Below are 22,798 nucleotides of genomic sequence, written 5' to 3'. Positions count from 1 at the left end.
CACCTCAGAAGAATACTCTTTCGAATAAAAAAGAATTTTGAAAAATCAGTCCAAAATTAACTGAGTCATCGGTGAACATACATAAAAAAATATATATATACAAACATCGGAACATAAAACCTCCTTTTTTGAAGTCGGTTTTATTTGACCTGTTGAACGTCCGCTGCAAGTTAACGGAAATCAAAAATAATACGATGTACAATAATCGTAATATGTATAATAACTACAGGCGCAACGCGTAGTGTTGGAGAAAGAAGGGGCGTAGAAGTATGAAAAATAGTTTCCGTCCTATTCTCAAACCTACCGAATATACACAAAAAAAATCATTAAAATCGGTCAAGCCGTTTCGAAGGCGTTTGGTTACAAACACTGTGACACGAGAATTTTATATATTACTAGCTGTTGCCCGCGACTCCGACCGCATAGAAGTATGAAAAATAGTTTACATCCTATTCTCAGACCTACCGAATCACACACATAAAAAAATCATAAAAATCGGTCAAGCCATTTCGAAGGAGTTTGGTCACAAACATTTTTTAATTTTATATATTAGATTTCGAAGCCAATGTATTAGATTATAATAATATTATGTCTTTATTTTAATGCGATCGTCTGAAGGAGGGTTGTTTTCCGAGCATTATGTATGTATATAACATACGAGTACATACATTTCAGTCTTGTTTTTAAAACGCCATGTTAAAGCGCCTGCAAGATGACTGAAGTCGATCGTATGTTGATGTAAATTGTGAAAATGATAATTTACTTTTTTTGCTATTTTAATAATATGACCAAGGAATCATTTATGCTGACGTAACCCCAAGAAATGCCAGTACTCTAGATAAAATATTAAGCTTCACAATGTTGGATAATCCTAAATTAGGTTATTTCGCAAACCCCTAGTAGAAGGTGTGATTCAGTTTATCGCCACCGGGGAATCGAAGGCGCTACGTTATTAACGACACCGCTTCATCACAGCCAAATGACGACCTGGTTGGATCGCTCTGTGATGGTTCTTTTATATATGTAGGACGTAGAAAAATTATTGCTCTTTGAGGAATAGACCTTGTTTATTTACTTCCGTCAAATGACTTCCCAAGTTGAATCAGGTAACGTGAAATTGAATCAGAGTAATTCATACAGGGTATCATCATGAGTATTTTATAGGCACCTGCTTAGTTTTGGATAAAAATAGTGCTGTCCGTATAATTTGATTCTTAAATTAAAAAAGTTGTTAGTATGAAATGCTTCTAAATATTTTTCTCCCATTTACTTAACAACTAGATTTACTAACAAAAAAATAACACGCACATGTGAACCATAATAAGATAAAACGAGATAATAATACAAGTGAAAACGATTTAAGGCCACTTACTGTCTGAACGCGTTATAAGGATAAGAACCACGAATTTATTGCAAAGACTCCATTATTGTTGTGAATCTGAAGGATTTCCTTTCAGTGGTCCTTTTCCATTAGCAGATAACATTCACACATTGACTTGACCTCATTCTATATTGTGCGGTCTTCGTTCAACTCGATTGCACGTTAACACTTCGAAACTTAAAAAATTTGAGTGGAATGGATCCTGAGAGCTATCACTAAAACCGTAATTAATGATTTACTTTGCTTAAAGTTCATTAACGACATTGTTTCATACCAGATCTGCTGTACTTATCTATGTTAAACAGAAACAGGTACAGTCTAGGAAACTGAATCACGTACCAGGGTAGAACCTTTGTGCTACTGATGTCATATATTCACTTCTTTTCTAAGCGAGCCAACAGAAAAATTTAAGCGTTAATACCTGTCAGTCCATATGAAAATGTTATCCAAGTTAGGCCTAAGAATAGTTTATGTATTTTTAGGTATGGTATGGTCATAAATGTTTAAAATTTACCACATTTTGGCGTAACTACCTAAATAGTGGGTAATAATAAAATATACTTTTTGATGAACATTTTTTATCTCCATAACAGAACGAGGCAGGTACTTAGCGATACTGTCACATACAAGTGTGCCACATGTTTTCCCACTATCGCTTATTTTGATAAATACGTTAAATTGAGAACAACATGACGTATGTATGTAGGTACTCTTACAATTTATTGGTTTGATCAATCATTTTGCGCACTAATATTGAGTTCACATTTAGGCCTGGATTTGATCGCGTCCTGTATTTTTGCGTAAATTCTGGAATATCGCTTATCACATTCAATATCGGCATTTTTTTTTCATTAAAATATTAACGTTTTACAAAAAATAAGTACCCCTGATCACACATCTAGATCGAAAATATTTATTTAATCGTATGGCATAGAAGAATGTCAAATCGTTTACATTATAATACTATATCTAAAGTCTTCACCCATTGGGCTGCGTTGTCTGAAAGGATGACCAAATCATGAGGGTCGCCGTTGTACTTTCTGATTGGACAGTGTTGGATAATGTGGTCCACCGTTTGGTGAGGTGCCCCACAATCGCACGCCGGGGAGTCTCGCCATCCCCATCTATGCATGTATTCTGCACATCGCCCATGTCCAGTTCTGAGCCTGTTTAGTTGGTACCACACCAGTCTTGGTTCTGCGAATCCAACCGGTTTTTTTGTAGGATCGTAGTTCAAGGCGCTTAAGCATGGTGGATCTGCTGCCCATTCTGCCTGCCATTGCTTCATAATATCGAAACCACGGTCAATCAAGTCGTGTGCTGACCGGTATGAGGGGTTGCGAGATTTCAGTCGCTGCGGAGGCGGATGCAAGATGTCGTCAGCCACTGGAAGATTGGGATTATTAAGGATTTTCGTCGTTTCTTTCAGCAAGGCCTGTTTTCTCCTTAGATGCGGTGGTGGAATACAACTCAGCGTGGGGAGCCATTGTGTTGGGGTCGAAGTTATTGTCCCTGTAATACAGCGCATAGTTTTTCGCAGTTGGACATCAACTTTTTCAACATGAGCGCTGTTCAACCATACAGGTGAGCAATATTCCCCCGCCGAGTAAACAAGGCTAAGCCCTGTTGTGCGAAGAACATCGGCGCTTCCTCCCCAGGTGGTGCCGGCCAGTCTATGAAGGAGGTTATTGCGTGTGCTCAGTTTTTTGCCCAGTTTATCAAGGTGGGGGCCATAGGTCAGCGAACGGTCCAACGTCACACCAAGATATTTTGGTTGAGGGTTATATTTCAGTTCTCGTCCTTCAAAGGTTACCCTTGGGGCGTACGTGGCCAACTTATTATTAAGATGGAAAGCAGACACTTCTGTTTTTGTAGCGTTGGGCACCAATCGCCACCTCTTAAAGTAGAGCTGGCGTTTGTGTAGGTCTTTGTTTAACACCTGTTCCGATACATAGAAGCTTTTGTCTTAGCATGTGATCGCAATGTCGTCCGCATAAACAAATTTCCTGGCAGCTGTGTCCGGAAGATCGTGGGTGTAAAGATTAAAAAGCAACGAGGCCAGTGCCGACCCTTGGGGGAGTCCATTATTAAGCATCCTAACAGGGCGTATTTATCACCAAGATGAACAACGAACTCCCTGTTGCTTAGCATGTTATTTATCAATGCCGTTATCTTTCGACATTTGACAGCCTTCATTAACTTAAAACACAGACCCTGTCTCCAAACGGTATCGTAAGCCGCTGACAGGTCAACAAAAACCGCCACGGTTTTAAGCCGCTCCTGGAAGCCTGTCTCTATATGGGAAGCGAGAGACAGCACCTGGTCCGTGCAACTACGGCCACTCCTGAATCCGGCTTGCTCTACAGGGACTATTTTGTCCACTAACGGGGTGATTCGGTTGGACAGCAGTTTTTCCAGTAGCTTGTATAGCGCGCTGAGAAGGGCAATGGGTCTGTAACTCTTAGGGTCGTCTGCTGGTTTTTCTGGTTTAAGGATGGCTATTACTTTAGAGGTCTTGAACCCTTCCGGCAGTTTATTTCTCTCTAGGATGTCCGAATAGAAAGCAGCCAGCCATTTCTTGCTGTTAGGGCCAAAATTTTTAATAAATTCGTTGTAGACACCGTCGTTCCCTGCAGCTTTGCCGAGTGATAGTTGCTTGATTCCAGCAGTCATTTCATCAGTTGTGAACGGTTTAGACAACTCTGGGTCCACAGGGAGGTTTTTCTTAAGGACTTGGGCGCTGGATTTTATGGCTTTAGTTGCATCTACATCACCTTTGACACGGGATGTTTCAACTATGCGATCTGCTATTGAGTTAGTAAGTTTTTGCGATGCACACTGGTTTCTTGAGCCAGATTTTCCAGTTAGTCGGTTAATGACTCTCCATGCCATCCTACTTGACGTTTTAAAATCCATTTTCTCCACTGTTGTTATCCACTTCTTCTTTCGTCCCTCATTTAGTGATCCTAGCAGATTCTGGCCCGTACTATGGTCTCCGGTCTGTTTATACTGCTTGTAAAGAGTTTCGCTCTCTTGGCTCCAGCAAGGTATGTAAGACTTTCTAAAGCCACGTGGGATATGCTTTTTGGCTGTTGCAGAAACTAATCCCACAAACCTTGCGTAATTTTCCGCCTTTGGAGGGATCTATCTTACAGCAGCATCCATATCGGCCGAGAAACTAGCCCAGTCAGCCTTTTGAAAGTTCCAACGCGGTATCGGCATTGAGTTCACAAAGGGGATCTCGACTCCAACTTCCATCATGACGGGTCTGTGTTGGCTATTTGGGAAGTTGGACAGGACTTTTCTTGTAGTAGGTAGAGGTAGGCCGCTAGGGTCTCCTGATACAAATGTTAGATCCGGATTATAGTCCCGCTTCCACCTAGCCGACCTAAAAGAGCCTTTATCCTTGGCATCAAATATCAGGTGGTAATTATTAGCTTCTGCCCATTGTAAAAGTTGCAGCCCGTTCTGGTCATTCGAGCCATAGCGCCATGAGGTATGGTGACTATTAAAATCACCCGCATACAGGCAAGGATACGGTAGAACAGGTGGGCCATCATCCCAAGAACATGCAGGAGGTTTATAGATGTTGGCGATAGCGAGGTTTTGAACTTTTATAACAGAGATAAAATAGTGCGGATTTGGTGATTGTGGTAAGACATTAACGTCCGGTGTGTTTTCTTTGACATATGTCGCAATCCCGTACTTAGCATGATTTGACGATTGTACAATATTGTAACCGGGGATACTTCCTCTTTTTTCAAGCTCCAATTTATCCTTCGCGTGTGTCTCTTGAAGAAGCAGAATGTCGACTCGGTGTCTCGTCAATATTCTGTGCAGAACTTCGCACTTTGCCAAGCTGATGCCCTCTATGTTCAGCTGGCAGATACGTAACTTTGGGCCAATATCTATAGTAGAATGTTTCATTGTAGTTCTCGCATATGTATTCACTAGCTTTTGCCCGCGACTTCGTCCGCGTGTACTTTAGTTATCAGGGCATATGTTTTAATTAACCCCCGTTATAATTGTGACATTTGTATCTGTGTGCATAGCGTAAAATTAATTATCTCGTGTGCTTCCGGCGAGAACCGAATCTTACTCTAGAACCCGAAGTAGGTATATATTCGACATTGCACTGTACATAATATTTTGTAAATTAGGTAAATGATAAATAAGAACGGAAAATCACACAAAAATTACGCTTATATTAATATTACTGATTATTGATTTTATTAAATATGCAGAACCCGACGAGTAATTTTTAAGTTAGGTACCTACTGCATAATAATTTGCAAATTTATTTCACACATCATTTTAAATATCAATTTAATTTCCACATTTTAGTTGTACATTTTGTATGAAAAACCCCCTCCCCTATTGAAGTCGCCAACACCATACGGATCATTTTAAATTGTGACCAGCCATATTTTTTGTCTAGAAATAAGAAAGTCTCATAGAAACTCCCCCCTAATAAATCGAACGCTACTTGTTCTTTCTTTATCTTTGCCTACGCAGTTCATTTTTATTTTTTATCAAGACCCTGTAAGTATACCAATTTTCATAATGCTAAGTCCAAATATGAGAAAAGTTCCTTACAAACTTTACCCCCCATTTCACCTACACAGAAATGTTTTTAATTCTAATCCAGAACTTGTATACCTATTTTCATACTTCTAAGTCCAGAAATGAGAAAATTACCATACAATCTTACCCCCCATTTAACCCCTTTAGGGGTAATTTTATCCATTTCACCTACAAAGATAATTTTAATTTTAATCGATAACTTGTATATCTATTTTCATACTTCTAAGTCCAGAAATGAGAAATTTCAGTACAATTTTACCCCCCATTTTACCCCTTTAGGGGGAATTTTGTCCATTACACCTACACAGATAAATTTCATTGTAATCTAGAACTTATATACCTATTTTCATACCTCTTAAGGCCAGAAATGAAAAAATATCCATACAAACTTTACCCCCCATTTTACCCTTTCAGGGGGAATTTTATCCATTTCACTTACACAGATAATTTTAAATTGTAATCGAGAACTTATACAACTATTTTCATATTTGTGTGTCCAGAAATGAGAAAATTCCATACAAACTTCACCCCCCCCATTTTACCCCTTTAGGGGGGGATTGTATCCATTTTACCTACACAGATAAGTTTTGATTGTAATCGAGAACTTATATACCTATTTTCATACTTCTAAATCCATAAATGGGAAAATTTCCATACAAACCTGGATCCTGGATCCTATAACACAGGGACTCCTAGCTCAGGATCCAGAGCCGTAGACTCTTGTTTAAAAGTTTTTTATGCAATAAATTATTTTCATTTTTTTCATACCCCCATTTTACCCCTTCAGGGGAGAGTTTTACCCATTTCACTTACTTAGATAATTTTTAATTATAATCAAGAACTTATATACCTATTTTCATACTTCTAAGTCCAGAAATGAGAAAATTTCCATACAAAGTTTACCCCCCCATTTTACCCCTTTAGGGGGATTTTATCCATTTCACCTAGATATATAATTTTTAATTGTAATCGAGAACTTATACACCTATTTTCATACTTCTAAGACCAGAAATGAGAAAATCCCATATAAACTTCACCCCCTATTTCACCCCCTAAGGGGATGATTTTCTAAAAATCCTTAATTATTGCTCACTGACATCATAAACAGAACCCCTGTACCAAATTTCAAGTTTCTAGGCCCAGCGGTTTGGGCTGTGCGTTGACCTATAAGTCAGTCAGTCAGTCAGACAGTCAGTTTCTTCTTTTATATATATAGATTTCAAAACTCTTTATAGTCTCACGTAAACGATTCGGTAGTTCTCGTGCCGTGCGGTCATCCGGAGACAACAGGTACAGCAGCCGAAAGTTTGTTGCTCGATTAGCGCCACCCAGGGGATACGTGCAGGGTTATGGTGGCAATTCCTGCGGACGTGAGCAACTTCATCCCCCAATCGAAAATACAAACTGAAATATAGATGCATAGAAAAACCAGAAAAATAAGACCAGCGGTGGGAATCGAACCCAGGTCCTCGGCATTCCGTGTCACTGCTATACCACTATTTGTCCAGTGGTGGTGTAGTGGTATAGCACGTGGCACAGAATGGCGAGGACCTGGGTTCGATTCCCAGCGCTGGTCTTATTTTTCTGGTTTTTCTATGCATTTATATTTCAGTTTGTATTTTCGATATGGGTTTTACGGGATGTCCGTAAAAGTAACAAAAAAAATTTTTTAATTGAAATAAAAAATACAAAAAGATTCCAAAAAACCAATCATACATCTAGAAGTAATTACCTACTAATCTTATGTAAACTGTTAGGTATATCTAAATTGTTCTTTAAATAAAACAGTATCAACAGGCCTCGTCAATAAATTAAACTAGTGTTAAGTTCTTTAAATATCGGGGTATTAGGAAGTTATTAAAACATTTTTTTGTAACCAATAATATTTTGCTTTCATTCTTGCGACATGGGCATAAACAAAGGCAAATGTTTAGATATAACATGGTCTTCTGAAGGCCAAATACGAAGAGGGAGATTCTAAAAATCAATTAAATATTTTTATTAAAAGTTTACCATATGTAAGCAAAGCAAGTATATTATATCTCACTAAGAAAAAGCAAAGCTGGCAAAGCAGATCGCAAAGAAATATCAAATTAAGAGTGATTTGTCCGTGAAGTGTCAGCTTTAGAGTTCACCTTTTAATGTTTTTAAATAAATTGCTCATGCACTACACTAAGTGCTTGAACTAAAAGTTATCTAGAAACAGTGCAATGATGACGATGATAATTTCGTCAAAAGTCGTCGATAATTAAAATCAAAGCAAGTGAATAAAGTTATTTTTAAATTAAGTATGTCATTTATACAATTTAGCGAGAGATTTTCAAAATGCTGAACTAGTGATTTAAGGGTTTCTTTATTCCGGTAGCAATTGTACCTATCACTTTACTAAGCTTCGGTCGTCGTCGTACCTTATTTTCAGAGCCTAAGTAGACACTAAAAGTGGCCGTAATCGTTGGTGAAGTTCCCAATCTGCACTGGGCCCGCGTGGGAACTACGGCCCAAGCCCTCTCAGCCCTCTCAACGTGGAACGTATACGTATATTGGCTGGGATGATGAATCCACTCAGCCAAGTAGTTATCTAAGTCGGTTATCTGAGTTGAACAAGCCAAAGAGAAATAGCACTAGTGAATGTCATTGCACATAGAATTGCCAGTAAAATATTACGTTTTTTTTTTGCGCTAGTTTTATTATTTCAGACTACTTTTTGCAGAATTAACTTACAGATTACACCTATGGGTGGAAGTAGTACGTTCAGATAGTGCCAGTTGAAACGCTGATCAGTATGGCTGGTCTAGTGCGGCTAACGATAACCTGGTAATTTGCATTAAGATATATTTATTATTTATTAAGGATACTCAATTCATAATATGTACTTGAGAATTATTAACGTTTTGTTTATTTTTCATCGCATGTGGTCACAAGCAAACTTTTAGCGAGTTAGGTTGGGTTAGGTTACGAGTTAGGTTAAGTAAACTAAAAAATAATCAAATCAATCAAAATCAATCAATAAAACTAAAAAAATAGAATAATATAGCAATGCATGAAAAATAAAAGATACCTAGTAAGTGAATTTTTTTTCCATTGTTGCTATTTAATTTCTTCTCAAACGAAGTGAAAAAGGAGTGTAAAACTCGAGCATTAAACCTATTTTCTCTTGGACGTGTCTATCCACCCTTGAACGCCTCGGGTAAAATGGCTCATTTTATGCTCTCCTTGTAGCTTCATAATTAGTCATGATTTACGGCTAAATGGTAGGCTCAAAAATATACGATTTCCTTGGGATAAGACCAAGCTATCAATTGTTCGCCCGCAAATTCCCCACATAGCTCTCATCGAAATTTTTATAGCTGTTACCAAGATCTCCGAACTAAATAATTAAATATATAATCATTGCTTAAAAGAAATAAATAAAGATGTGGCCAAGTTTGGAAAGAAACAATGCTGAAAGAGGGTGAGTTAGGAAGTGAACGGTTTTGGGAATGGACAAATAAGGAAGTGGGTGGCTACGGAAAACGACAAATTAGGAAGTGGTCAAAGTCAATCGGAGGGATTTAACGGTATTAAACAAATTGTGTTGTTAATTATTTTTCATCACACTTGCTCAACAGTGTCATAACATGCAGGCTACCTTGGTTCCAACCCCACAAATAAAACCCTCGGCCTTAATGTGCTCGTCATGAAACTCGTGGTCGGTAAATGAGTCATTGCCCGTACTAATTTTCATGCCATGAAGCCCAAGGTCGGTAAATGAGTTTGTTACTGCATGGCGTGCTACTGCCCGTGCGCGCGCTGCACACGCACGCCATGCACATGCTACGGAGGGGGAGGGGGAGGACGGAGGGGAACTGGCGCTGCCAAGAGCGCAATCAGCGGCATCGGCAATTTAAAAAAATATATTAGGTTTATTTTACTCGCAAATGTGATGAAAAACATTGTATGTCGCACGGGCGGTACTAGAATTACGAACATCGACTCATTAAAGCCCTCAGTCTTCGACTTCGGGCTTCTAATAGACTCTCGTTCGTAATTCTTTATTTACCGCCCTTAAGACACAATGTACTAATAAAATTACATTCACTATTTCGCAGTTTAATTTTAATCGTTTTGAGTAACGATGTTTGGTGCAAAAGCAGAGCACGAAAGTTTCCGAAGGATTTTGAATTTGGTGCGTCGACGGCGGCCTATCAAATCGAAGGTGGCTGGCTCGAGGACGGTAAGGAATAGTTCCGCAGCGTCCCTACACTCTTCTTCAGTGGTAATGCTAGGTTACATTCCGAATTTAATGTCGTACCTCCTAAACACATTCGCGACCACATATCGCTCGTAACAAATAGCAGCGGTTTTCCGCTTTGCAACGAAAATTGTCTAGGAACTAAAGATAGTCTAAAAGGTGACAGGATTTTTCATAAGGATCATGGATACGGTCAGATTAATTTTTGTAAGTTTTAGTTTATAGAGTAGTCTGCTGGTGTGATTAATTTTGGTCTGCCTGCTCTCAGTGGTTGCAACTTTGAGAGATGGCGCATAAAAAGGCTTCAATGTTGTGGAAAAAAAACGACGAGAAATGGTCAGTTTTAGTATATATTTGAAGTATAGCGTTCCCGCAGGTTAAATGAATCTGTCTGCCTGCGTTGTATTTCGGAGCTATGATGCACGCAAGTCGCTTTATTGCTGTGAAAAAAAACGATAAGGCAAATGGTCAGTGTTGGAACAAATTCCAAGTATGACATCTCCGACGCTAAAAAAAGTTAGTCTGCCGGCTCTCAGTGGTTGTATTTCAGAGCTATGACGCTCGCAAGATGCTTAATTGTATAGAAAAATCAAGGTAATGGTAATCAATAATATGTTGTTCTTGTTTTTCTATTATAATTTTCTTTTTTTTTCTTTCCCCGTCTCTCGACTGGGGCAAAGGAACTGGCTCATGCATCATCTATACCTATAAAATAGTACCGTGACTGACTGACTGACTGACAGACAACGCACAGCCTAAACTACTGGTGCTAGAGACTTGAAATTTGGCATACATGTACCTCGAGTGTTATTCGTTTCTTTCGCTACATGCATTTATCTCGATGCGTTTTTTTACCAATCCGTGAAGATCACATACACTTTACCTGTATAATAAATTCCCAGTAGTCAATTTTTGTCACGTTTTAATTTTTTATTATTTTTGCTAGCCGCATTGTGTGCCAATGAATAAATAGGTACGGCCAAGGACTTCCATTCATGAGCCACCATGGAACCTTTTCAAAGGAAAAGTCATTACGATTTTTCTTGTTTTAATGCGATGGATGTCACTATGACGTTTACTGTGAAGTGGTTCCATGGTGGGTCAGGGGTTAAAGTCCTTAGCCGTACTAATAAAGTCCGCATGCAAAAGCAAAGGCAGAAATTAAACTATTCCATTTGAAAAGGTATCTTTATTATATTGAACCTACCACATTTGAACTAGCTTACTTTAAAAAATAAACTTAAATATGACTTTCCCATGTTAAAAACACAAATCTTTACTTAATAAAAGTATTGGTGTACCTACTGCCTTTTCGGCGAAATATTTTTCGCCAAATTTCACTTAGCAACCAACCTTTTGCCGAAGTTTCATTTGGCAAACCAATCCTTGGCATAACTTTGCTTCGCATTTTTCTTATTTCGCAACATTTTTATATTGCAAAATTTTACTTCATCACACTTTTATGTGGCAAACAATTATGTAGCAAATGATTGGAAATAACAAATAGTCAAATAACATTTGGCCAATTTTTACACATAAGGTAGGTATATCAGTCATGATATATAATAAAATGAATAAATGTTAAATTATGTGGCGGTGAGCGAGCGAAGCGAGCGAGCAATACGAGACTGGGCAGAAGTGACTTGGATAGGTTAGGTTCAGAAGGCTAAGGCGGGAGCGTAGCTTCCGCTTTAGCCTTCGATGTTAGGTTTTTTTTGTAACAGAACGGAAAAAATCATTGGCTTGCTTGCTTGTTTGCATGCTAAATTAAGGAATGCCAATCAACGCATTTGACGAAAACACAAATGACATCTCAAAAAAATCCCAGGTAATAATTTGCATAATAATCATTTATCAAATCATTAGTTGGAAAATGATATCAGTGCGAAATGTTGAGTTGGGAAATAAAATTTCGCCTAAATAAAAATATGGGATAAATAGTTTGGAAGTTAATAATTTGCTAAATAATTTTCGCCAAAACATTAGTAAACAAATAGGTCAGAAGGGAAATGTCAGAAATTATGAGAGATATCGCTAAATCTGTTCTTCAAAAGGGTCTTGCAAGTTGAATTTGACCCACTTTTTCTTTTGCATCTATAACTACAAATCCCTTGCACGATTTTTTTTTAATGACAATTCCACATAGAAGATCCAGACGATTTACTGATTCGCTTTAAATAATGCCGATATCCAGTTCGTATTAATATACGCCCTCCGTGAGCACTTTCCAAGAAAGTAAATGCACATGATCCTGACGAAAAGCTCAGCCCGGGGTTTTCTTCAGTTGGATCCATATTTGTTTACTTTCTTTTAATATATAGCAATATTCATGAAAAAAATATCATTTCACTGACATCTTGACGTTGTCCGGATGAAGGCCCAGGCCGCACTGAGGCTAAACCGCCGCGTGACTTTGTGAATCAAGTAAACTAATGCAAGCGGCCGCATTGGCGGCTTTTTCCTGCAACTGATTTTAAAGCTGCGATTTGTTACAGATCGGCGTGCGGGAAAAAATCGCGCCAAAATTTGCAACCCATAGAATTTATACTGGCGCGCACATATTGACGCGGAAACCGCGGGCGGTTTGTGTCTTTTTCGGCAGACCGCCGCCAAGAATAGTCATTGCGTTAATATTGTGGCGTCGGGATTACGAGTATAATGTCGTATATCCATCTTCAAACTGTAAAAATCGTGGCCAGTTTCGCGGTTTTTAATCGCAGTGTGTGCATCTTTGGCGGTTTACCGCTTGCGGGAAAAAAACAGTAGTGCGGCCTAGGCCGAAAGTGTGTTAATGTTAAAAGCGCTCGTTACCTTTCTAAAGAGGCTAATTCAGTCAACGTTCACCATTGTAGCTAGAAGTCTTTCCTAAATGCTAAAACGTAATAAACAAAGATCCGTCTAGCAAATAATGAGAAGACATTAAAACGTGTGACAAAAATAGACTACTGGGAATTTATTCTACAGGTAAAGCATATGTATGTGATCAATACGGATTGGTAAAAAATAAAAACCGGCCAAGAGCGTGTCGAGCACGCCCAAAATAGGGTTCCGTAGCCATTACGAAAAAATTAAGTAATATTTTTCTAAGGATTTCGTAATTTATAAGGAATCTTCAAGTTTAGGTAACTTTTATACCTTAGGCTGCTATTTACTCTAAGGGGCCGTCTCTATTTGTTTTGTTCGTATAGACGGAGACGGAATCACATTTAACCATCGGTTTACACCTGTGGTTTACACTAATCAATGGATGGTGAAACAGCCCTTAAACTACTAAAAATTCTCAAGCAAACTTAGCCATTATAGTTTTCCTTGTAAGTATAATATATTTACTACCATCCTGAATTTTTTCAAATTTATCCACCCACCGGTTTAGATTTTAGGGGGGGAGGGGGGGTCGCCAGATTTTAATGAAAATTTGCACTTTAAAGTTAAATATTTCGTAAAGAAATCACTGAATCGAAAAATCGTCTTAGCAAACCTGTAATGGTTTTCTAAGACCTATCCAACGATATCCCACACTATGGGGTTGGATGAGAAAAAAAAACACCCCACTACGTCTATGTACACGTAGTCTATGTACTACGTGTATGTATATATTATTATTATTATTATTATTATATTATTATATATATATTAATATATATATATATATATAATATTATTATATATATATATATATATATATTCCGTGCAAAATTGCAGCTTTAGCATTGATAGTCCCTGAGCAAAGCCGCGGACGGACAGACAGACATGGCGAAACTATAAGGGTTCCGTTTTTGCCATTTTGGCTCTGGAACTAAAAAGCAGTGAGAAATATGCATGTAGCCATGTAGCGAAAGAAACGAATATAAATTAAATCGTGTGAGAAAATAAACTACTGTTTGTAAAAAAGTGGTTGGGATAAAAGCGAATGGGAAGGAAAATACTGGGGGAAAATAGTATTGGGTAGGTAATTTATCTATACAATCTATTTTTTTATTAATTTTATATCATGCAAAGATCACGACATCAGTATCCTATCTTTGCATATACGTTCTTTATAATAATGACACTTTTTAATACTCGTAAATTATGAATGACGAATTTAATTAAAATAAAGGAAAATCGAGAAACACGGGAAGTTTAAATTTTAAACAGCTATTATAAATGCGAAAAAACAAAAATGCTCTCTGCTGCTCTTTTTGAATGTTGCCAATTGTCGGATTCTAGACACTTTTGAATATGTTAAGTTGTTCTAATGCATTATTATAATTCCGTTAGCGGCACAGGTAGACGGTTAACAAATAGCCCTTAAAAATGCTTAAACAGTGTCTTGAAGGATCAATAACTCATGGTCAATATAACAAAGACTCAATATAGCTCTCTACCGGATCTCAAGCAATTTGTTTTACTGCAATAAGATTTCTTACTTAATACGAATATAACGTCATATTCATTTGTTAGTTAGTGACATAGCCATATTTTGTGTAAAAGTTTGCACCTTGATAATTATAATTTTATGTTAACAGGCAAAAGTCTATCAATATGGGACGTAATGGCACACACTGAACCGTCACCGATTGAAGACGCGAGTACGGGCGACGTTGCAGCTGACTCTTATCACAACTGGAGACGCGACGTAGAAATAATGAAAGAGCTAGGATTAGATTTCTATAGATTCTCGATTGCCTGGACAAGAATTCTTCCCACCGGGTTCCCAGATAAAATTAACCATCTAGGCGTAAATTATTATAGTAATCTTATAGATGAAATGTTAAAAAACAACATCCGGCCAGTTATTACAATGTACCATTGGGACTTGCCATTCCGTCTTCAAAAATTAGGAGGATGGATGAATCCTCATATTGTGACTTGGTTTGTTGACTACGCCAAGGTCCTTTTTGATAAGTACGGAGATAGAGTTAAGCAATGGATTACTATCAACGAACCAAAACAAATTTGTTACGAAGGCTATGGTTCTGACGCTAAAGCTCCTATGCTAAATTTACTGGGTAGCAGAGTATCTGTGTGCCAAGACGTGCTATTAGCTCACGCGAAAGCATATCATTTGTTTGATGAACAGTACAGGAAGAAACATAATGGCAGTATCGGTATCTCCATCAGCTGTACGTGGTACGAGCCTTCATCTGACACGATGGATGATAAGCAGGCTGCGATAGATGCTAGACAGTTTGATGTAAGTACTCAATCGTTTCATTTAATTAAAGCTAAATAGTAATCGTGTTTTGCAGGATTCAGGAAAAAAAACAATCCAGGCTTAAGAATAAGAATAGAATGTCCAGGAGCTATGTAATTAAATAAGCGCAATCAGTAAAAAAATAGTTGTATATTAACAGTGCAGAGACGCAAATATAGAATACGGTTTAAAACAATAGTACCTAATCGACCAAGATTTGCTCGAGCTAAAATTCGTTAATTCTCGTATGCGTTTTCCCAGAGATAAGACATTGTCATCCCCGAAAACCCACATACTAAATTACATCGAAATCATAAGAGCCGTTTTGGAGTCTGTTTATTATATAGCTATATCTAATATAGAAATTTCTCTCACACAGTATTTGTAACCAACTCCTCCGAAACGGCTTGACCGATTTATATTTTTTTTTGTGTATATTCGGTAAGACTGAGAATAGGACGAAAGCTATTTTTCATACTTTTACGCGGACGGAGTCACGGGCAATAGCTAGAGTGTATAATAAGGTATTAGATAGATAAATAGATTGAATAGGGCAATGACCGCATTAACAAAATAAAATACAAAATCCGGTAGTCCATTCCGTTTCACTTCTGATGTTACTAATTATAATTATCTAATTTTTTGCCTTTATAACACGCTTGGAACAACGGAAAATCTATTTAGTGTAGTAAATAACGCAGATTGATATAATATAAACAAAACATTGAATATCTTTTTAATATAGACAGACAAGATATGTTAAATTCATGTTACATTGAATGATTTTGCGTTCATGTGAGCACATTTAAAAAAATCTCTTATATTCCCGCTAAAGAGATTTAAACCCAAGATATGTGACATGAATTAAAGCGTTGCTTGTGTCTATTTAATTTTACAGTGGGGTCAGTATGCACATCCTATATTTTCGGTCTCGGGCGACTTCCCGCCTGAAGTCAAGAGAAATGTGGCTTTTAAAAGCGCTGAACAAGGCTTCGTTCGTTCTCGTCTTCCTGAACTGACCGGTAAAGAGGTCGGCCTCATTCGGGGTTCATCAGACTTCTTCGGTCTTAATACGTATACAACGAAGCTGGCATATAGGTAAGACAGCATATTTTATCGAAAATATTTCTCAAGTAAGAGCTAGATCCTAGAGTTTTCCAGTTTGTATTTGGTTATGTTTTTTGAAATATTAACTATCGGTCGTTTCCAGAGTTAGAGATTTCATTGATTATTACATAGGTACGTCGTAAAATTACAACATTTGTATTCTTGGATGTTTTGTCATCTAAAAGCTTAATTATAAAACAAGTTTGAAACAGTGACGGAGTTAATGAAATATATCAAATAACTTACGTACTATATCGGATAATCGTGCGATAGCACTGGATCTGGGGACGCGGTGTGACACTGTACGAACTTCGTAACTAAGGATTTGGGATAGAATTGAAACTATCGGTCAATTTTCCAATTTATCTATCGAATTTACTATCACGTCCGTAACGCAGTGTCATATGTCTTCTAAAATATTAAGAGGCATAAATACCATAATTACAGGGATCCGTCGCTGGAGGGCATGTATGCAGTACCGTCGTACATGGATGACATGGGCGCTGTTTTCGTAAAGGATCCGACTTGGCCTCAAGCAAGTCGTCTTGGTTACAGGTGTGAATTGTTTTATTATTATTTTGTTACAAGCATGGTGGCCTCAACTTATTGACCAATTCAGAAAATCACCAGCGTACAAATATGACGTCCCCTGTTTAGTATTTAGTAAGTGTCGCTATTCAAGAGGCGGTGTTATTATAATTTAGTATTATATTTACAGTACTGGTGAATGATTTAATCTGTATCAAAACATCAATATTTTTTTCATTTGCATATCATTTTCTCTTACAGAGTGTACCCGAAGGTTTTCTCAAACTACTTCTCGATATAAAGAAACAATACGACAACCCACCAGTCATTGTGACTGAGAACGGTTGGTCACAGCCGGTGGTTTGCTGGATGATGACAGAATATTGTACTACAGAAACTATCTCGGCATGCTCATAGAGGCGACCGATAGAGGCTGCAACATTCAAGGCTACAGCGCATGGAGTCTTATTGATAATTTTGAGTGGAAACACGGTTACAGGTAAATTATGTTTGTAATTGATATGTGCAAATATAACATTGTTCAGGAATGAAAATAAAGAGCAAGTTTCATGATCATCATCATCATCCCAGCCTATATACGTCCCACTGCTGGGCACAGGCCTCCTCTCAGAACAGAGGGCTTGGGCCATAGTTCCACGCGGGCCAGTGCGGATTGGGAACTTCACACACACCATTGAATTGCTTCGCAGATTTGTGCAGGTTTCCTCACAATGTTTTCCTTCACCGCAAAGCTCGTGGTAAATTTCAAATGTAATTCCGCACATGAATTTCGAAAAACTCAGAGGTGCGAGCCGGGGTTTGAACACGACCCTCTGCTTGAGAGGCGATAGGTCAAACCACTAGGCCACCACGGCTTTTTAAAGAGCAAGTTTGCAATGGTCGAATTTTGCAAAACATTTATTATCTACAGTCAAATCATTCTTCGTTAGATTCAGATAAATACGATAAAGGATTGAGTCTGGGTGTTTTAAAGGCAGATAGAAATAATTAGATACAAAATTACCCAGCGGCACAAAATTTAGCCCACTCTACATACAAAATTACATACATTTATTTTGAAGGCCAGATTTTTGCCGCTCAGTAGATAGTTGGTTGATGATAACAATGGGTACTCGTACTATACATAATTATATAAATAAACAATGTCGCCCTTTTTAATTTAATCTCTTTTGTTACGGATTCGGTCTTATTTTTACCCGACTGCCGAAGGAGGGTTATGTTTTTGCGGACAATGGTTAGATTTAACAAATAGGTGCTTAGCCTCTTTGCTGCAGTCAGTTAAAAATATTGTAATAGTAATTTATATTAACAAAAATATGAGAATTTTAACCCCTCCAGACTCAAAATATCTAAGAAATATATATATATATAACTCCATTTTGACCGTCTACGTTTGATAAGAGTAGAATTTTCATTCAAGCGTCGTTGCGTCATGGGACGGCTAAGGTTAGGTAATTGTTTACTTTTATCTACTTAGCGGTCCCCCCACGTAACGATGCTTGAATAAGAATATTTTACGTACTTGTTTGTATCATGTGTTTTTTGACAAGGTTTTTAAATAATTTTAATAGTTTTTTTTTAATAATACTACTACAATTTAATAAAACAAACAATTTTTTTTAGTTTTAATATTGACTTAGACAAGGCACGGATACCGGTTAAATTTCCAAACCGTTATTACAGTATTTGGCGCAAAACCTTTTCATTTTGGTTTCGTTCGCGAAACCGTTATTTTTAAACCGGTTCTTAAGGGAACATTTCTATAAAGTTCTTGTTAGATTAACCGGTTTGGAACAATAAAAACCGCTTTATTCCGGCGCAGGATAAACGTCACTGCCCGCCACCGGCTGGCCTGCTGTTTATATATTTAGGTTATAGTTAAGTTCTTAAAAACGTTCGCGTTCTTATGAAAGTTCGGAGTTAAACCGAAATAAACCTGTATTTACCGCTATTTTATGAACCGGTTCCGAGCCTTGGACTTAGATCCTTTCACAAATAGCATCTTGCATCTTTCATTTACTCTCATGTAAACTATTACGAAATTCTGCAAATTATTCGGTCTCTAACCAAATCATCACTTAAATCGTTAAAATCACACATGGTCGCTACTGCTCAGTTCAAGTACGTAAGTGCTAAATCGATTTTGACGTTAACATAACCCGAGTTAAAAATGGAATATCTTGACAGTTAGGTTCTTTTTCGGAAGGAAAATTCATCAACCTTCTCCAGGACGTCCTGTAAGGTTTTTCGATTCACCCTTAAATTAATTTTGCTCTCGACTCCTGTCGTCGATTATAAAATCTTTGTTAAAAAATTTCACGTGCTTAAGAAAAAGAAAAATGCTTCAATAACATCAAAAATAAATCAAGGATTTCACTCCTAGTATCAGCCTGTATCGTACCGTTCAAAGACATATATGTAAGGATTGCCTGCGTATGCCATAACATAATATTGAGCCAGATCTGTATATCTGTGTTTAGATACTCGTACCGTAGAGGAACAATTTGTACAGGTTTTTATAACGCCTTAAATATCTACCAGTCCTCGAACTATGGCCGCTACCGATAAAACCGGCCAAGAGCGTGTCAGACACGATCAGGATAGGGTTCCGTAGCCATAGCGAAAAAATCAAGTAATCTTCCAAGTTTAGGTATGTTTTATACCTTAGGCTGACTCTTAAACTACTAATAATTCTCAAGCAATTTTAGCCGCTATAATTTTCCTTGTATATTTGCTATATTTTCTACCATTCTGAATTTTTAAAAAAATTCCACCCACCATTTTCGAAAATTTGCACTTTAAATTTTAATATTTCGCAAATAGATCACTGAATAGAACACCGTCTTAGCAACCCCTCAAGACCTATCCAACGATACCCCACACTATAAGGGTTAGTCGAGAAAAAAAATCAACCCCAATTTACATCTATGGGTACCCTAAATTTTTTTTTATTATTTTTTATTTTACCACTTTGTCGGCGTGACTGATATGTAGGTAGGCCGCGGACAGTTAGACAGACAGACGGACAGACATGGCGAAACTATAAGGGTTCCTAGTTGACGACGGAACCCTAAAAAAGGTGGAAAACTCCCGACTTTTGTCACTTCAAACTTCAATATCTCAAATATGGCTAAACCGATTTCGATGAAACATGTCTAAAAACCATCGCTAGAAAACCTGGTTTCAAATAAAAAAACGCATTCAAATCGGTCCACCGTTTAACAGCTACAGTGCCACAGACAGACACACAGACACACATAGCGGTCAAACTTATAAGTTATATATAAAACACCTTTTTTGCGTCGGGGGTTAAAAAAGGGAAAATTATTTATAGTGTAACTACCGTACAAGAACTACTTGTCGCGTTTTTTGCTCAGAATCCGTCATGTCTGAATTGGATTAGTACTTGATCGGTTTTTTTTAATTATTTTAAGCGTATCTTGTATTTGTTACAGCGAAAAATTCGGCTTGTATGAAGTAGACTTTTCAAGCTCGGAACGCACAAGGACGCCAAGGAAATCTGCATTTGTATACAAAGAAATTATCAGGTCAAGAACGCTGGATCTTGACTATGAGCCTGAAAAATATGTCAATGAGATGTCTGTGAAAGACAGCCAGGAGGTAAACAAATACGACAGTGATGAAGACAAATCTTAGGGAGGCCGTGCGTTTTTTTTTTCTTTTTAATGGCAATGTTGTAAACTATAGTATAGTATAGTAATATGTAGATTAATAAATTCTGTAAAGCATGAGTAAATTTAATACTGAATGAATACCTTTTTAGGGTTCCGGAGCCAAAATGGCAAAAGCGGAACCCTATAGTTTCGCATGTCTGTATGTCTGTCCGTCCGTCCGCGGCTTTGCTCAGGGACTATCTTAATAGACAAAGGCAATAGGTCTATACAGGTTACAGACGTTGTGCATTTTTTTTCTTTTTTTGGTCCTTACGGTATATTTTATGTTGAAAATATTTGTTATTTAATTGATATCCTATTTATTCAAATGTTTTACCTTATTTGTCAATCCTTGTTTTTTTTTGATTGCTCTTTTCTACCACTCAAAGGTTGACTGGCAGCGATCCTTGCAGGGATAAGTCCGCCTTTACATTTTTATGTTACCTTTTTGTACAATAAAGAGTGTAAATAAATAAATAAATCATCCCAGCCTATACACGTCCCTGCTGGGCACAGGCCTCTCTCAGAACAAGAGGGCTTGGGCTATAGTTCCCACGCGGGCCCAGTGCGGATTGGGAACTTCACACACACCATTGAATTGCTTCGCAGGTTTGTGCAGGTTTCCTCACGATGTTTTCCTTCACCGCAAAGCTCGTGGTAAATTTCAAATGTAATTCCGCACATGAATTTCGAAAACTCAGAGGTGCGAGCCGGGGTTTGAACCCACGACCCTCTGATTGAGAGGCGATAGGTCAAACCACTAGGCCACCACGGCTTCATTTTTTATGTTACCTTTTTGTACAATAAAGAGTGTAAATAAATAAAATAAATATCACGGACAATTCACACCAATTCACCTAGTCCCAAAGTAAGCTTAGCAAAGCTTGTGTTATAATTATATAGATAGATACATACTTAAATACATAGTAAACACCCAAGACCTGAGAACAAACATTCGTATTTTTCATACAAATGCCCCGACACGGGAATCGAACCCGGGACTCAAGCTTCGTAGTCAGGTTCTCTAACCACTAGGCCATCTAGTCGTCTGAATATAAACAAACAAATAAAAGCCTAGTTAATAATAAAGAAACGCACAACAGTTCCTGAGACTGTCGACTCGGGCCAGCCTTCTTTACAAACTGACAACATACTACAGCACGTCTCTAATTTTCTCTCTTCTTCTATTGATGTTTTTATTGTTTCTTTTTTGTGATGTAGTGTGTTTTTTTGTCAATAAATGTTGTTAATGTGAGTTTGAATTGACGATCGCTTTTCCCGCGCTCGTAGCGAGTAGCAGCGTTTTTCCGCTTTGCAGCGAAAACTGCCTACGAAACAGAGAACGCTCCTAGCGTGTTCTTGACACTGAATGTGTTAATAAAGCCCGCGTGCCAATGACCAATATTCATTTTTCTAAATGCATAGGTAAAATATTTATTTTTTAATGTAATATTTCTCTGTACACGACATTGTGAGTCTCCCCGGCGGGCAGCAGCACGAACAGCTCCGTGCAGCTGGTGACGCTCGAGCACGCCACATAGAGCTGCCCGTGCGAGAAGCAGCTCGTGCGCAGGTCTGCGCCGGCGGTGCGCAGCGTCTGCCCCGCGACTTGTTGATTGTCATGGCGAAGCAGACACTCACGAGGAACTGTAGGCGCTTGAAGCGGAACGGGAAGTTGCTCGGTTGAGGGGGATGCGCGGGATGAACACGGCTTCTCCGGCACCGCACCCCGTCAGGATCTGCGCCTAGATGAAGTTTCGCTGCAGCTGCCTACTTTTAGCCGAGTTCCGTTGCATAACTTCGGCGGCGACAAATTCCGAAGAAGCATGATCGAACTCCAACTTCAGGGTTATCGTGTGTGCTAGGAGTCCTGATGCACTCAAGGAGTTTGGAACTCCATCGGGTACGTTGTCATGTTGCTTAATCTAAGACAGTGTTTACGGAATTATATACCGTCTGTTCGCCTCCATTACCGCCAAAATACGCGGCATTAACTGCCCTGCCTGATCATATTATTTCGGCGTGAGTATGTCACTTCTCAAACCCAAGAGTTCTCACGCTGAGTCACCTGGTTCAGGTCTCCGTATACGTTTCGG

The 22,798-nt window shown here is 38.2% G+C and overlaps 1 protein-coding gene and 1 pseudogene across 1 annotated transcript in view; one reads left to right on the top strand and one right to left on the bottom strand.

Annotated features, from left to right (window-relative positions):
* The first annotated feature begins 8,628 nt into the window (after positions 1–8,628).
* On the top strand, positions 8,629–20,806 carry LOC141439060 (myrosinase 1-like; annotated as a pseudogene).
* Positions 20,807–22,143: 1,337 nt separating this feature from the next.
* The window catches only part of LOC141430710 (uncharacterized), a 1,252-nt gene continuing 597 nt past the window's right edge, over positions 22,144–22,798 (bottom strand). The window contains exons 2-3 of the mRNA XM_074091917.1: positions 22,477–22,627; positions 22,144–22,358 (exon numbers count right to left, since the gene is read on the bottom strand). Of these exons, the coding sequence (XP_073948018.1) occupies positions 22,144–22,358; positions 22,477–22,627 (366 nt within the window). The remainder of the gene's footprint in view (positions 22,359–22,476; positions 22,628–22,798) is intronic.

Source organism: Choristoneura fumiferana, chromosome Z (assembly GCF_025370935.1).
Source record: "Choristoneura fumiferana chromosome Z, NRCan_CFum_1, whole genome shotgun sequence".
Lineage (NCBI taxonomy): Eukaryota > Metazoa > Arthropoda > Insecta > Lepidoptera > Tortricidae > Choristoneura > Choristoneura fumiferana.
This window is presented reverse-complemented; position numbering and strand designations above follow the sequence as displayed.